Below are 13718 nucleotides of genomic sequence, written 5' to 3' on the forward strand. Positions count from 1 at the left end.
TTTACATCCCTATTCTATAAACAATATAAAGGATCGATAAACTGAACAATATTTCGGAAATAACTCTTCCGTTTTGGTTCCTAGCTTCCTATCAAAGTAATTTTATAAAGGAACCTTTGAACTTCAAGTCATTTTTCAAATAACAAAAGGTTTGCAAAACTTGTTCTTTGAGGCATAATTTTCGCAAATTCTTCGACATCATCGTTTAATGTGAAAGGAAATTTGCTGTCATAACTTTAAGGACCTTCCATCATCCTTTTCGCGTTCTAAATTTGTATAAAACAACTCTGTAACAATAAGACATTTCTTGAAAGAGTAGCTTAAAATCTAAGCTCAAATTTCGGCTTAATTTCAATTTTTTTATTTTGCAGAAACTTTTTACCACTAGGTATACCTAGCGTTAAATAGGTAAATTTTATTAATTACACTTAGCGCTTTCAAGATGACGATTTTGGATGATTGATACAGTACGAATTATGAATAAAATAATATGTTATCGAGCTCTCACTATGTTCCTATTCCTACAGTGTAGGCATTTCACCAATAAAGTATCATTAGGTTATATAGGTATTGTATTTATAACAATGAACAATTGTCTCGGGTGACTTCATTTATCACGATCGTTTAAAGTACCTCCTGTGATGCGAAACTTTCACCTAAAAGAAACTGGTGTACGCTTTCTTCATGAAGACAAATGATTTATCAAGAGAATATACCTACGTTTTTTCCGATTTGAGAAAAATTGTTGCGTGTCCTATCCGTTGCGTACCTACCTATAGTCCGCGATATGTTGAGATAGATAGATGGCAGTCGGGGACACCTCGCACATACGCACGTCCTCGCGCGTGCCCGCACGTCCTCGCGCTTGCCCGCACCGGGTTAGCGCGAGGGCTGTGCGGGTGTGCGGGGCGTTGCCTCCCCGATTGCCACTGTCGCGTAACCTACTTGCGGAACAAGTAAAACTTCTTTGACAAACCAGACAATACCCGCGACTTTTTATCGCTTAAATATTATAAGTTTTATAAAAATCCTAAGCCTGGCGAAGTCCTGTTGGGTTAACTATCAACACTATAAAACAATTACTATGCAGATCAAAAACATTTTTTTAGAATTCGCTGAAGTAATCAATATCACTATTTCATATGCATTAAAAAGCCAATACACGAACTGTCCCGAATGTGTGATATGGTCTCCTATCAGCTGCATGGAACGTTTGTTATTTTTTTAAAGTGCCTTTCAACAGATTTCGATTGAAATGTGATTACATTGAGCCACTCAATAAAAACGAAGGGCTATTAGTGCAATTCGAATTATCTGCTGAATTACTAGCAGATAATTGGAATTGCACTAATAGCCCTTCGTTTTTATTGATATATATATATAAAAAGAAAAACTGACTGACTGATCTATCAACGCACAGCTGAAACTACTGGACGGATTGGGCTGAAATTTGCAATGCAAGTAGCTACTATGACGTAGACAACCGGTAAGAAAGGATTTTTGAAAATTCAACCCCTAACGGGGTAAAATAGGGGTTTAAAATTTGCGTAGTCCACGTGGACGAAATCGCGGGCATAATCTAGTTAAACTATAAAATACTTAACTATTTTTTATATAGGTAGGTAGCAGATGTAGTCTGCCAGTATCTAAGCTAAAGGTATCATTTATCGTTTTCGTTGTTACCAACTACGGAGTAGAGATCTCGTCCGTGTAACCAACCACACCAACCGATAGATAGATAGACGTCTACTGCTGGACATAGATATTCTCATGTAGGGACTTCTTCGGGACTAATTCGGATACGTCAAAATAATCAAATGTGGATCCCAATGAGGATCCCATATAGTCTCTACTACCTATAATACGACCGTAGAGCTCTTACTTGAGGGTTGTTATCCGAGTTATCCGATTAGTGTGCGATGCATGCTATTTGCTAATTCTAACATGAACTCAATGTTCTTTTTTTCAAGCAATGAAATTTAGAATAGACGTTCCATGCTCTTTTTGGGGCCAGCGTAACCTTATTTTAACCGCGTGATACCTAAGTATATCCTGACCCCAATTCCGAGAAAAAGGTGTCTCTTATATAGATATATAGCTAATAATTATTGAGCTAACTATTGTATATTTCTATAGCACGCTGTGTAAATTGAAGCAAAAGAAATATTTGAAGTTTGTAGACTAACCTAGCTATCAGTGTCCTTACTACGCGTGCATGTGTTCCATCATAGCTCCTAAACTAATCTTACAATATTACTTACATGAAAGGTAAAGGTGTAGTTGCCATCTTGCATTCGGCGTGCCGTAGTGGCTATAGTATTATGACGTCATCACAAATCTAACATGACGTCAGACATGAGAAACAAAATTAAAAACAAAAAATTGTTTCACTTCGATCTCATTATAGAGTAGGTAGGAGGTAGGTATATTTCGTTCACGATTCTGGAAACGTCACGTTCTGAATTAAGCATCCGTATCGAGCTGTTCTTTGCAAAAGAGCTTTAATCTGATACAAAATTCCATTACCAACAAACGAATGCGAAAAGTACTAACTCGCGTAGAGGCTTACGAATGCAAAATGGAATTGAGTTTACAGCTGTAAGTAAACAGTTGAAAAAAAAACTAGTTGACTCGCTTATTTTATAGGTAGGTAGATAGATACAATAGTGTGGTAGGTACCACACGAGTAGATATATCTCATATATATACTTCTTCTTCTTCTTCGATTGATTGATTGAAAAAGCCGCAACTGCGATAGCTCGGTCAAAGGTAGCCATCGTGGTGAAAAAATTAGTCAGCCTACTTATCTGTTTGTACCTCCGGCTGCTTCCAGGGACGCCGGGTGCTTGTGATCGGTATAAAACTTAGCACCACGCAGGGAGGCTCTTTTCATCTACTTATGCGGTGGTACCTTAGTCCTTAATCACTAATGTGGTACATACAAAGTATAACCACAGACACAGAGTCATTATCTATATCAACCCATTGCTGGCTCATTACTGGAAACGGGTCTCCTCTCAGAATGAAAAGGTTTTGGCTATGGTCCACCACACTAGCCAAGCGGATTGGCAGACTCACACACCATTAAGAACATTATGGAGAAACTCTCATGCATGCAGGTTTCCTCACGATGTTTAATGTCTATAGTCCGCGACAGGTCGAGATCGCAAACGGGGAGGGAACGTCCCGCACACCCGCACTAACATAGTGCGAGCGAGCGCGGGTGACGTGCAGGTTTGCGGGGCGTCCCCCCGTCTCATACCCCGATCGCTATCTCAACCTGTCGCGTACCTACTATAGATAGGTAGCTAGGTACCTACCTACCTACTTAGATTAGCTTATATAAATTAGGCCGTACGAACTAACCAGTAGTCCAACAACTCCCATCCCAACGTCATCATAAGCCGTGGTCCGAGTCTCACATTGGGCATGGGTATAATATATGGTCTCCTAAACCTGGAGAGTGACATAGGCTACTTTTTATCCCGGAAAATTAAAGAGTTCCCGAGGGATTATTAAAACCTTAATCCACGCGAACGAAATCGCGGGCATCAGCTAGTAACTCATAAAGTCACTACTTATTTTTAAAAAAACACCAAGTAGGTACCTAAGTAGGTAATTTACAATCGTAAACAATAATACAATTTCTGAAGTCAGAAATTCTTCAAAGTAAAAGGAACGCTTCAAAGGAATTTTAATATGTGATGTTTACTTTCTCGATCATAAGTACAAGCAACTGGAATGAAAATGTTTATTTTCAAAGCGAATCCTTGCGACTATTTTCTTTGAGAAGAAACCGCGGTGTAGTGGAAATGTTTGCAAAATATTGGTGATCGCACACACTACGAGACAGTCTTCAATAATTTTTCAAGTTAGGTACCTACATACTTACTTAGTGTGTTTTACTTTTAGCGTTTAAACTACCGTGAGTGATTTCCATTATAAATAAATAATATCTGTTCAACAGTTCAAGTCAGTCAAGGGTGTCACAACCGCGGCGCGTGCGCGAACTGACTCCCTTGAAAAAGAACCCCGGATGGGTTCGAAACTAGTCGGGCAAACGTCTTCTAAACACGTGAGTACAGCCGGGACAGATATTACTTAGTGTGCATAAAACAAGTAGGCCAATCTGAAAATCTCAGGCGGGGTTGTGGAATCTCCATGTTGCAACTTCAGATTGATCTAGGTATTGTACGCGGCAGGTCGAGATGGCAATCAGGGAGGAAACGCCCGCACACCCGCACAGCCCCCGGGCTAACCATGTGCGGGCGTGCTGTACGTAAATCTCTCCCCCCCCCCCCCCCCCGCCCCATACCCCGATTGCTATCTCAACCTGTCGCGGGGCTTATACTTGTTTCGCGATCACTGTTAGCAGAATCCCGTCTTCAGAGACTTAGGCCGAGATCTAGAAAAAGAACTTTGACTTAGCTCTAAAACGAGACCGATTAAAGTCTCGTTTTATCTGTGAACAATGTCGAATTACGCTCCGTAGATCTCCGCTTAAGGGCGTTTGTGCACTCATCCGTATTCGGTTCATTTCCGTGATTTTTAGAAGTGGCCGTCATACAAATACGTACCTACTCATTCGATTCGTATTTTGACGGAATCCGCGATTTCACGAATGAGTGCACAAACGCCGTAGGGCTGAGATCTATAGAGCGCAATTTAACGATATTATATCGCTAGCATAAATTTTGTGCTAGCGAACCCTAGTACGGAAATACGTTTGTAGTACGGAACCCTGGCCTGCCTCGGTGCGCGAGTTTGACTCACACTTGGCCGGTTTTTAACTGTATCAAGTCTGAGCAAACTCAAAATTAACTTAATAGATCTCAGCCCTACACCCCACCTAGACTGCAATTGACTCGGGCTGCAGCTATACAGCGTGTTCCGCACCTGTTTCGTATAGTTCCCGCGCGTCTGAATTCTGACCTACGATGCAAGAGCAAGCTAGCGCACGTATTGTTCCACGCGCTCGTGTACTGTGTACGAATGTAGCACTCACATTAATGAAGATGGCAAACGCTGGGAGTGTGGCACGGCGCGTGGGCTGGTGCTCCGCTCGCCCGCGTCGCGCGCCCCACTGACACCTAAAAATGCTATTGCGACGCGTCTTGCGGTTAACTTCAAGAACGACTTTTACATTGGCGCAACTATACCTACCCGTACGTAAATCTGTAATTTAGAATGTCCTTGTAAAATAAAATAAAACAAATTTTAAATCAACATTTCCTTTATTTCATTAGCGATTTTATCATAAACAATATAATTCCATATTATATCAACTTAATTAAGTAACAGGTATCCTTACAAAAGGGCAATATAAAATTATAATATATGCACTTACAAAATAAATATGCAAGACTTGCTCATACGTACAATCAAACCCGATTCAAGGTAAAAGGACTTGATGTAGCAAGCGCCCTGAGCGCGAGGACGGGATGCTGCTGTAACGAGAAATGTCAGAAAGAGATAATAATATTATATAAGAGATAAGAATTTACGTGATAGAAAGAGAGACGTTAGTTAAGCTCTAGCTAGACCAAAGTGCAATGCGAGCTGAATTGCATTTTATTACGTCGTAATAAGAGTCGCTATTTATTTAAACGTCTTCGCGGAGGTACCTGCAAGATACTTTTTTTTTTTTTTTTGCAAGATACTTAAGACGTATTCTGTGGTACAGCGCTCTATGAAACGAACAACAAGCACCCGTCTTGCGTCCATTTTCATTCCATAGAACGCCATACATTTTGTCTTCACAGCGCATCCCATCCGCACACCCGGAGCGCTTGTTATATCAAGTCGCTAAGGTGCGAACATGCTTGAATAGAATATGTCTATTCACCCTTGTTTTGGTGACTATGGTAATAATTATTATGCTTTTTTTAAAACCAAAGGCCATCCTCGGCTTCTTCTTCGCTGTCAGTGACTTGCAAATCGTCTTGTATAGCAGGATCCGGCTGAAAGGTACAATCGAATTTTACACATTAATTTCCTCGTGTAATTTTCAGAAAACATGCCAGGTAAGTAAATGGATGCGTAGAGTAAAAAAAACAAGTGTCTAAATAAAAATATAGTTTCTTTAGCAATAAATATGTTTCAAAATCTCTACATAGTATAAAATAAAGTCGTTTCCCGCGTCTGTATGTATGTATGTATGTATGAACGCGTAGATCTTTTAAACTACGCAACGGATTTTAATGCGGTTTTTACCAATATATAGAGTGATTCAAGAGGAAGGTTTATAGCTATAGGTTAATTCTGAAAAAATTAGAGATCCCTAGAGAAATTGAAATAATGTGAATTAGGTCGGAAAAAAATCCTCTCATTTGAGAGTTTCCGAGGCAATGACACCTCAATGACACCACATTAGTATCTACATTGCACCCATGCGAAGCCGGGGCGGGTCGCTAGTAATTAATAAATAAATAAAGAAAACACTTTTAAAGTTAAATTAGTAATTACTTTAGACGCGGCATAAGAGTGACTTGAGAGTTAGATCTTTTTTCGAACCGAAGCAACGCGAGCGAGCATTACTTCCAACCATATTTAAAATGGCCGCCAAACAGAACAGCGGTTTTGAAGCCATCTTCATCAAGGTGTTTTGAAGTACCAAGAGGTACTGAAAGGCTATATTTTTACTTAATGAATTTATTACTTTTTATCTAAATATATAAAAGGAAAAGGTGACTGACTGACTGACTGACTGATCTATCAACACACAGCTCAAACTACTAAACGGATCGGGCTGAAATTTGGCAGATAGCTATTATGACGTAGGCATCCGCTAAGAAAGGATTTTTGAAAATTAAACCCATAAGGGGGTGAATAGGGGTTTGAAATCTGTGTAGACCACGCGGACGAAGTCGCGAACATAAGCTAGTTTAACATTAGTATAGAACTCTGGATAATTGAAAGGAACTAACCTGCCAGTTCTCAAGCGGTTCTTCTTTGAACTGCGGAAGTTCCACAGGCGCACTGTCCAACATTGGCGGATCCATATTCATATCCGGCTCTATTGGTTCCTCCTGGCGAACAAAAAAATTCTTTGAAATTCTTGTGGAAATTCTTATGGAGTCATAATGAAACAATCAACAAACATCATATAGGAAATTAAACCCTACCCCCCTGAACATAGAGCATAAATTACCTTAACAACAATATCAGGGTTAGTTCAAGTCTACCAAATCATCATACATTGGTGGAGACTCCTCTGATACTTACGAAAGTTAATCACAAATCATAGTATATGGTAAACTAAACTCTATTCCCTTAAGATAATGTATAAATTAGCTTAACAACAGCAGTATAGGTATAGTCTCGGCTATATTCATCAGACATTTGTGAAGATTCGTCCAGTACTTGAATCTTTACTAAAGTTATCACCAAATCCTATATTGTAAAGTGTAAACTAAACTCTATCCCCTTGAGATAATGTATAAATTACCTTAACAACAGCAGGATATGTATAGTCTCGGCTGTGTTGATCCAAATCGACCAGTTCATCAGAGATTTGTGGAGGCTCGTCTTGCACTTCGCGCTTGATGAGGAACTCGGAAGTATCGAAACTTGGCTCGCCTGTCAAGTCTTCTGTTAAGAGAGTCAATTATTGATGAGAATTAAGAGTGAGTGAGTGATATGGAACGATCAAGCCATTGAATTAAAGCCTGACAAGAAAAATAAAATGCCTCGCCATATTGCGGAAAACCCGTTTAACTAATTTAAACAAGACCATATACTTAGTGACCAACACTACCCCAATTATAAATGTGAAAGTGTGTTTGTTTGTTGGTTTGTCCTTCAATCACGTCGCAACGGAGCAACGGATCGACGTGATTTTTTGCATGGGTATAGTTTAAAACCTGGAGAATGACATAGGTTACTTTTTATCCCGGAAAATCAAAGAATACCATGGGATTTTAAAACCAATAAATCCAAGCGGACGAAGTCGCGGGCATCATAAAGTTCTACATAAGTATAATAGTAGCTTCATTAATAGTTCTAAGAAAGTACTTAAACTTACCAGGACGAACAGACAGCTGTACCATTGCTTCCGCCACGTCTTTCTGTTCCACTTCTTCAAGTCCTGAACTTCCGCTATCAGAGTATTGCAGATCTGCACACAAACAAATTCAAAATTCATAATATTATATTCCACGTACTCAAAAATTTAGCAGTATTGTGGCTAATTCCGTCGTACAGAATCTCTTAAACTAAACTAAAATAACACGTCTAATTCTATTGCTATCCCTTTCATAATGTTGCTTGCGGAAAAGGATAGCACTAGATTTAGACCTGTTAATTTAGTTTAGTTTAGAGATTGTGTACAAGGGAATCGGCCCCATTGTCTTCCTAAAGCTGAAACAATTCATCATGAACTTACCGTCAACAAGACTGTTCTGGTCTTTCTTCGGTCTACCACGTTTCCTTGGCGTACCTTCTGTGTAATTAAAAGACAGCAATTAATAAAAAAGCAGGAATACTCAATTAATGCATCCGCATTCCGCCATGTTGAATTTGTCATGACGTCATAAAGCTCTCTCACGCGGAATGCTAAAATTAAGCCAAATAGATGATTTATCAAATATTTGAGGGTTTGTGAATGAATATCTTGTTATTGGGGTTGGATTTAATTTATTAATTTGTACGGCTCTGAAATTGGTCTGATGTGGACATAAAGAGCTTTCTCTGTTTGATTATTCTGCCTTTTCTATCGTATCCTATCGCTCAATAATGTTTACCAGGCTCAAAAGGACTAGAAGCTAGAGCCGTAAAGCCTGTTACAAAAAATACACTTACCATCAGCCGCAGATGTAGAAGTGGCAGGTTTATGTTTCCTGGGCCGTCCCCTGCCGCGTTTCTCGTCAGACTGCGGCTGCGGCAGCGGCTCGTCCTCTATGTCCGATTGTTCGGCCTCTTCTAACATCTTCTGTTGCACTTTGGCAATGTTTGCTTCCAATTGGCTTACGTGTTCATCGAACTAATAGTACAAAAATATAGTATTTGAAGTCGAACAAAAAGTACCTATTTTTAGTTTTTAAATTAAAGCCTTGACATAGGTAATTAATTTACAAAACTTGTCGTAGGCAAAACTTGTGATGCACGTCGCATTATTAAATTACTATTTTTAGTCGATTAAAAATTAAAATATAAACTCTGATCACTATACAGACCAGTATATTATATATTTTACATATTTTGGTCTAAATATAAAATAGTCAAGACACGGGAGTTCCTAGTGCGTATACAAAGCATATACCTAGGCAAAAGTCGAATATTATTTAAAAAGGGTATGCCGGGTTCTTTAGTGCAGAAACGTAATACTAACACTGCGTTTAGTAATATTGCAATATGCAAATAATGCAGTGTATGCGTTACTTTTATACGCTGAATAAGCCAGTGTTATTTTTGTTTCCTAGTTCCAAGGTGCAATAAAACATATTAATTAAATACACAAAAGTTTCGCTTTTTATTCCATACCTTTTCTAAAGCTTCCTGCGTTACTTTGAGCACCGCTTCGGCTTGTCGTGTGAACTGGGAATTAGGTCCGTTGTATGCGCGACAGTTATCCACTAATAGCTCTATGTCCCGCAAGAATTCTGCGCGGCTGTGGTATTTGTGAGCTAAAACAATACAATTCAGATATCAAGATTATAATACCAACCCCCAGAGCTCAAAACATAAATAATAAGGGAGGTATAATATTGGTACTGATTCTGAGCACAACTAAATTTTTGAGTATTCGCATCCTCTTCTTATGAATGTAATATGAAAAGGACAGACATGGTTTGACAGTTTTAATTTTAATTTAGAGCTGTCAAACCTCGTGACTTTAGCTGCCATCGCGAGCCTATTGTTTAAATTTGTAGAGGCTCACTAAAATTCAGAACCTTAAAATTCATGTTCTGTCCTTTTTAGCAATATTAAAAAGAAAAAGATGCAGACACTCTAAATTCAGTTTAGAGAAAGACAACAAAATCGGCGTCATCATTAAGATAAAAAGCCAACGCAACTGTTAAGATTTTCACGCTTTTCCATTAAAATATTATTAAAGATTCGCTCCGAATTAACTACTCACGTCCTATGAGTTCGAGCCACCTGTGTTGTAAATTGTTAACGGTCCAAGACGTCACAATACAGATTAATTTCAAATTGTCAGTCCTAGCGTTTTTTTCAACACAATTGGCAAGTCTTGACAAAAATTACAGGGGAATAATCTAACTCCCTCTCTCTTTCAAACACACACAACCACACGCACGCACGTACGCGGATGCATGCACGCACACAGAAAAGCGTAATAATTTTATTTTTTCTATTCGATACTCGACTTATGTATGTTTGATTTGTGGTACTGATTTAGATATTATTTGTCAATTTCAAGTGCAATAATTCAGAAGTTATAAAGCTCTGACAGACGGATTGACGAACATTACAAAGTAAAATAGTTAATAGATATTAAAGTAAATTCTTACCTTGTATTTTCTTGCCAATAGACTCCATGTCAATAGGTTTCTTGATAACGTTGTAGTAATCTTTCACCTGCTTCTTATTGACAGGCTTCAGGAAGGGCCACGCCTCCGGCATGATCTTCAACTTGGTTGTCAACAGATTCTCGAAGATAAACGATAGTGCAACCTACAAATAAAAACTCAACATCATCATCATCATGATCAACCCATCGCTAGCTCACTACTGAGCACGGGTCTCCTCTCAGAATAAGAAGAGTTTTTATTTATTTATTTATTATTCATTATAGGTATACGCTTGACCACAATCACACCTGATGGTAAGTGATGATGTGGCCTTAGATGGGACGCGTTTACCTAGAAGATGCATAGTCACTCTTGTTTTAAAGATACCCGGGTTGTAATTGGTAGGAAACACATATCGTGGAAAAGTATTCCGAACCTTAGCCATACGTATGAGGAATGACGCAAAACGTTTGGCCAGTCTACCACACTGGCCAAGTGCGGATTGGCCGATTCCACACACTTTTGAGAACATTATGGATAACTCTGAGATGCAGGTTTCCCGCAATGATTTCTTCATATTTAAAGCAACTGATATTTAATTTCTTGAACACCTAATTCTGAAAAGTAATGAGCTGCATGCCTAGCATCGAACCCCGGACCCCGACTAGGAGGCCGACCTCTTAACCACTCCCACTTTTCAAAGACTACTTCACTGACTTGTTCTATACAAATAAATCTCTAAATGCGAATATGCATTTGTCTGTGTATTCACTTTAAAATTTAAAAAAAATAGTTGATTTCAGGCGCTTTTCACCTGTCTGTAAAGTAAATGGGTAAGCCCATATAATGTGCGAAGCCATGGCGAGTTAACTAGTTAGTCTGTGACTTAGAAATTACTGCCATTTCTCAAACATTTCTATTTGCACATAATAAAATTGAAATAAGAACCTTTTTTTCACAGCTAGAGACTGAATTTTTTTAACGTACTCAAGTATGCGTATAAGTTTAAGAAAGGATTCGCCATATTTGCTCTACGTGTCAACTGTCATGTCAAAAAGTGGCATAATAGTTGACACGTCATATTAGAGCAAATATGGCGAGTCGTTTCTCAAATTTTACGCATTTTCCCATTTACCTGGTCATTGTCATCTAGTAGTGGATTAATTTGTTTCTCGAGCTTCATAAACTGTTCCTCCTTTTCGGCCAATTTCTCGAAACAGCGTTGCATCATACGCTGCGCAGCAACGGTCAAACTACTTGTAGGACCTAAAATTACATATACTTTTATTATCACCACCATTATGGATAAAGACAGACAGATAGATGATAATAATTTATTATCTGCAAATCTTTGCAACCTACAGATCAACCAAATTATTATTTTTTTAATTCCCTTAATTCCCTTAATTCCTATATTCATGTAGCACATTACCTAGATTGATTGTTTAGTAGTTTAAGAAAATACAGATTGAGTGCTTCTAATTTGTATCTCAAGGAAAAATAGGGGGTAATCCACTAGAGAGCCCTTACCCGAAGTTAAGACTTTAGACTGTTTGGTATTTGGTTGCATCAAAGACTTTTTAATGTAAAATAATTTTTTTCATAGCTTAACTAACATTCAATGATATTGTGAAAAAGGCTTTACTGATTTTCGGCTTTGTCGGTGAGTGCTCGACTAGTTTCGCAGCCATTCGGAGGTCAACCGATCTAAAACGCGCTTAAATGGCACAGGCCGACACCCTTATCGGGACATATCATCATACAAATGAGTCCAATAGAATGATAAGAACGTCGCTTGCGTACGAAACTAATCAGGCATATCTGACAAAACCGGAAGTAAATACAGCCTTTTAGTGTTTGAAATCTTCCTTACCATTGTAAAGGTTGGAGTTCTCAACAATTTGGTTGACATCGGCCAGGAATTCCTCACGACTTTGATAGTGCTTCTGCCGCAGATTGTCCCTAATGGTCTGCAGGTCCATAGGCCGGGATACGATGCGGTAGTAGTCTGCCACCAGCTGTCACATGGGAGGAAAGATTGATCTTTTCGCACCTTATTGTTGAAAAGTAGTTCGCTTTCTTAGGATAGGCTATAAGGTTTGCAACTTTTGTCACAAGATACGTAACCACGTTGAAAAGTGTCGCTTCGACTTTATTTTGCTTACAGCAGAATCAAAAAATACGTGAGTGCTTCACCATTGCATTGCATTGTATAACTAAATTTATTCAAAATGTATATCACCTAAATCAAAGTCAAAGTCACTGTCCAAAATCACAAGTCAAAGTCAATTTTGGGTTGCTTCAGGTTGTCTCTGATGGTCTGCAGCAGGGTTGGCATTGTAAGATTTATTTTTAAGAAATGTTTAAAATAAGTGTTTTAAACATGTTTTAACCCTGTTTTAAACAAAAATTATTTTTTCCAACCCTGGTATGCAGGTCCATCCATCGGCCGCAACGCAATACGGTATTTTTACACCAAGCGAGAAAAAATCTAAAGATGTAAATGTTAGTTTCAGTTTATAAAATTACATACTGAATTTTATAATTCATTTTAAAGATTTCACTTTTTTTTATCTGTTCTACAAATATCCAAAACACATGATACCGTAGCCGCCATGATAATTCCGACTGTGACGTAACATGGATTAAAAATGTGTATTTCACTAAGAAAACACCGTTCCTTAACTATCCGTCTGACGTCATGACAGCTCATGAACCTAAAAATATGGCGGGTAACGTTTTAGCAGCGAAATTTGAAATGCAAAATTTAAATGCATTTTTATTGCACTTATCGATCGAATAAAAGTTTTGTAAATTTTTTGGTAGTTTATTATCACTTTAGGATTAAATTAAGACAAAAACGGGTAAAATACCCTATTTCTTGTGGTCGGTCTACGTTTTTTCATTTAACGGTATATGAAACTTACCTTGGGATTAACCGGGAACAAGAACGGCTGCACGTCTGGCAAATGTCGCATAGTATTCAACACGTCCTCCAGCAGTGACGAGAGAGTCACTAACGGATCAGTCCTGCGTCTCTCCGCAGGTCTCTTGACGAGATAGTCACAGGACTCGCTCGCGGTACCGCGGCGTCTGTTGCGGCCGGCCGCTCGGAACTCTCCGCGATGGCTTCCTCTACGACGTTTAAAGTCTTCTGCTGATTGCTGTCGAAAATTGGTGAGTTAGTTACACGATAGAAAATTAAAGTCTATCAAAAAACAAACAAAATGGATTGCACAGGGTTAA

The 13718-nt window shown here is 38.7% G+C and overlaps 1 protein-coding gene across 4 annotated transcripts in view; it reads right to left on the reverse strand.

Moving 5' to 3' along the window:
* Positions 1-5221: 5221 nt before the first annotated feature.
* Positions 5222-13718, reverse strand: part of Taf1 (TATA-box binding protein associated factor 1) — a 29295-nt gene continuing 20798 nt past the window's right edge. For all 4 annotated transcript variants that reach the window (XM_034974397.2, XM_069502646.1, XM_069502645.1 and 1 more), the window contains exons 24-34: positions 13400-13636; positions 12346-12490; positions 11608-11738; positions 10473-10635; positions 9481-9623; positions 8800-8980; positions 8384-8440; positions 8024-8116; positions 7448-7590; positions 6927-7028; positions 5222-5960 (exon numbers count right to left, since the gene is read on the reverse strand). In XM_034974397.2, coding sequence (XP_034830288.1) covers positions 5886-5960; positions 6927-7028; positions 7448-7590; positions 8024-8116; positions 8384-8440; positions 8800-8980; positions 9481-9623; positions 10473-10635; positions 11608-11738; positions 12346-12490; positions 13400-13636 — 1470 coding nt within the window. In that variant the 3' untranslated portion in view covers positions 5222-5885. The remainder of the gene's footprint in view (positions 5961-6926; positions 7029-7447; positions 7591-8023; positions 8117-8383; positions 8441-8799; positions 8981-9480; positions 9624-10472; positions 10636-11607; positions 11739-12345; positions 12491-13399; positions 13637-13718) is intronic.

The sequence above is a fragment of the Maniola hyperantus genome, chromosome 13, assembly GCF_902806685.2.
Source record: "Maniola hyperantus chromosome 13, iAphHyp1.2, whole genome shotgun sequence".
Taxonomy (NCBI): Eukaryota; Metazoa; Arthropoda; class Insecta; order Lepidoptera; family Nymphalidae; genus Maniola; species Maniola hyperantus.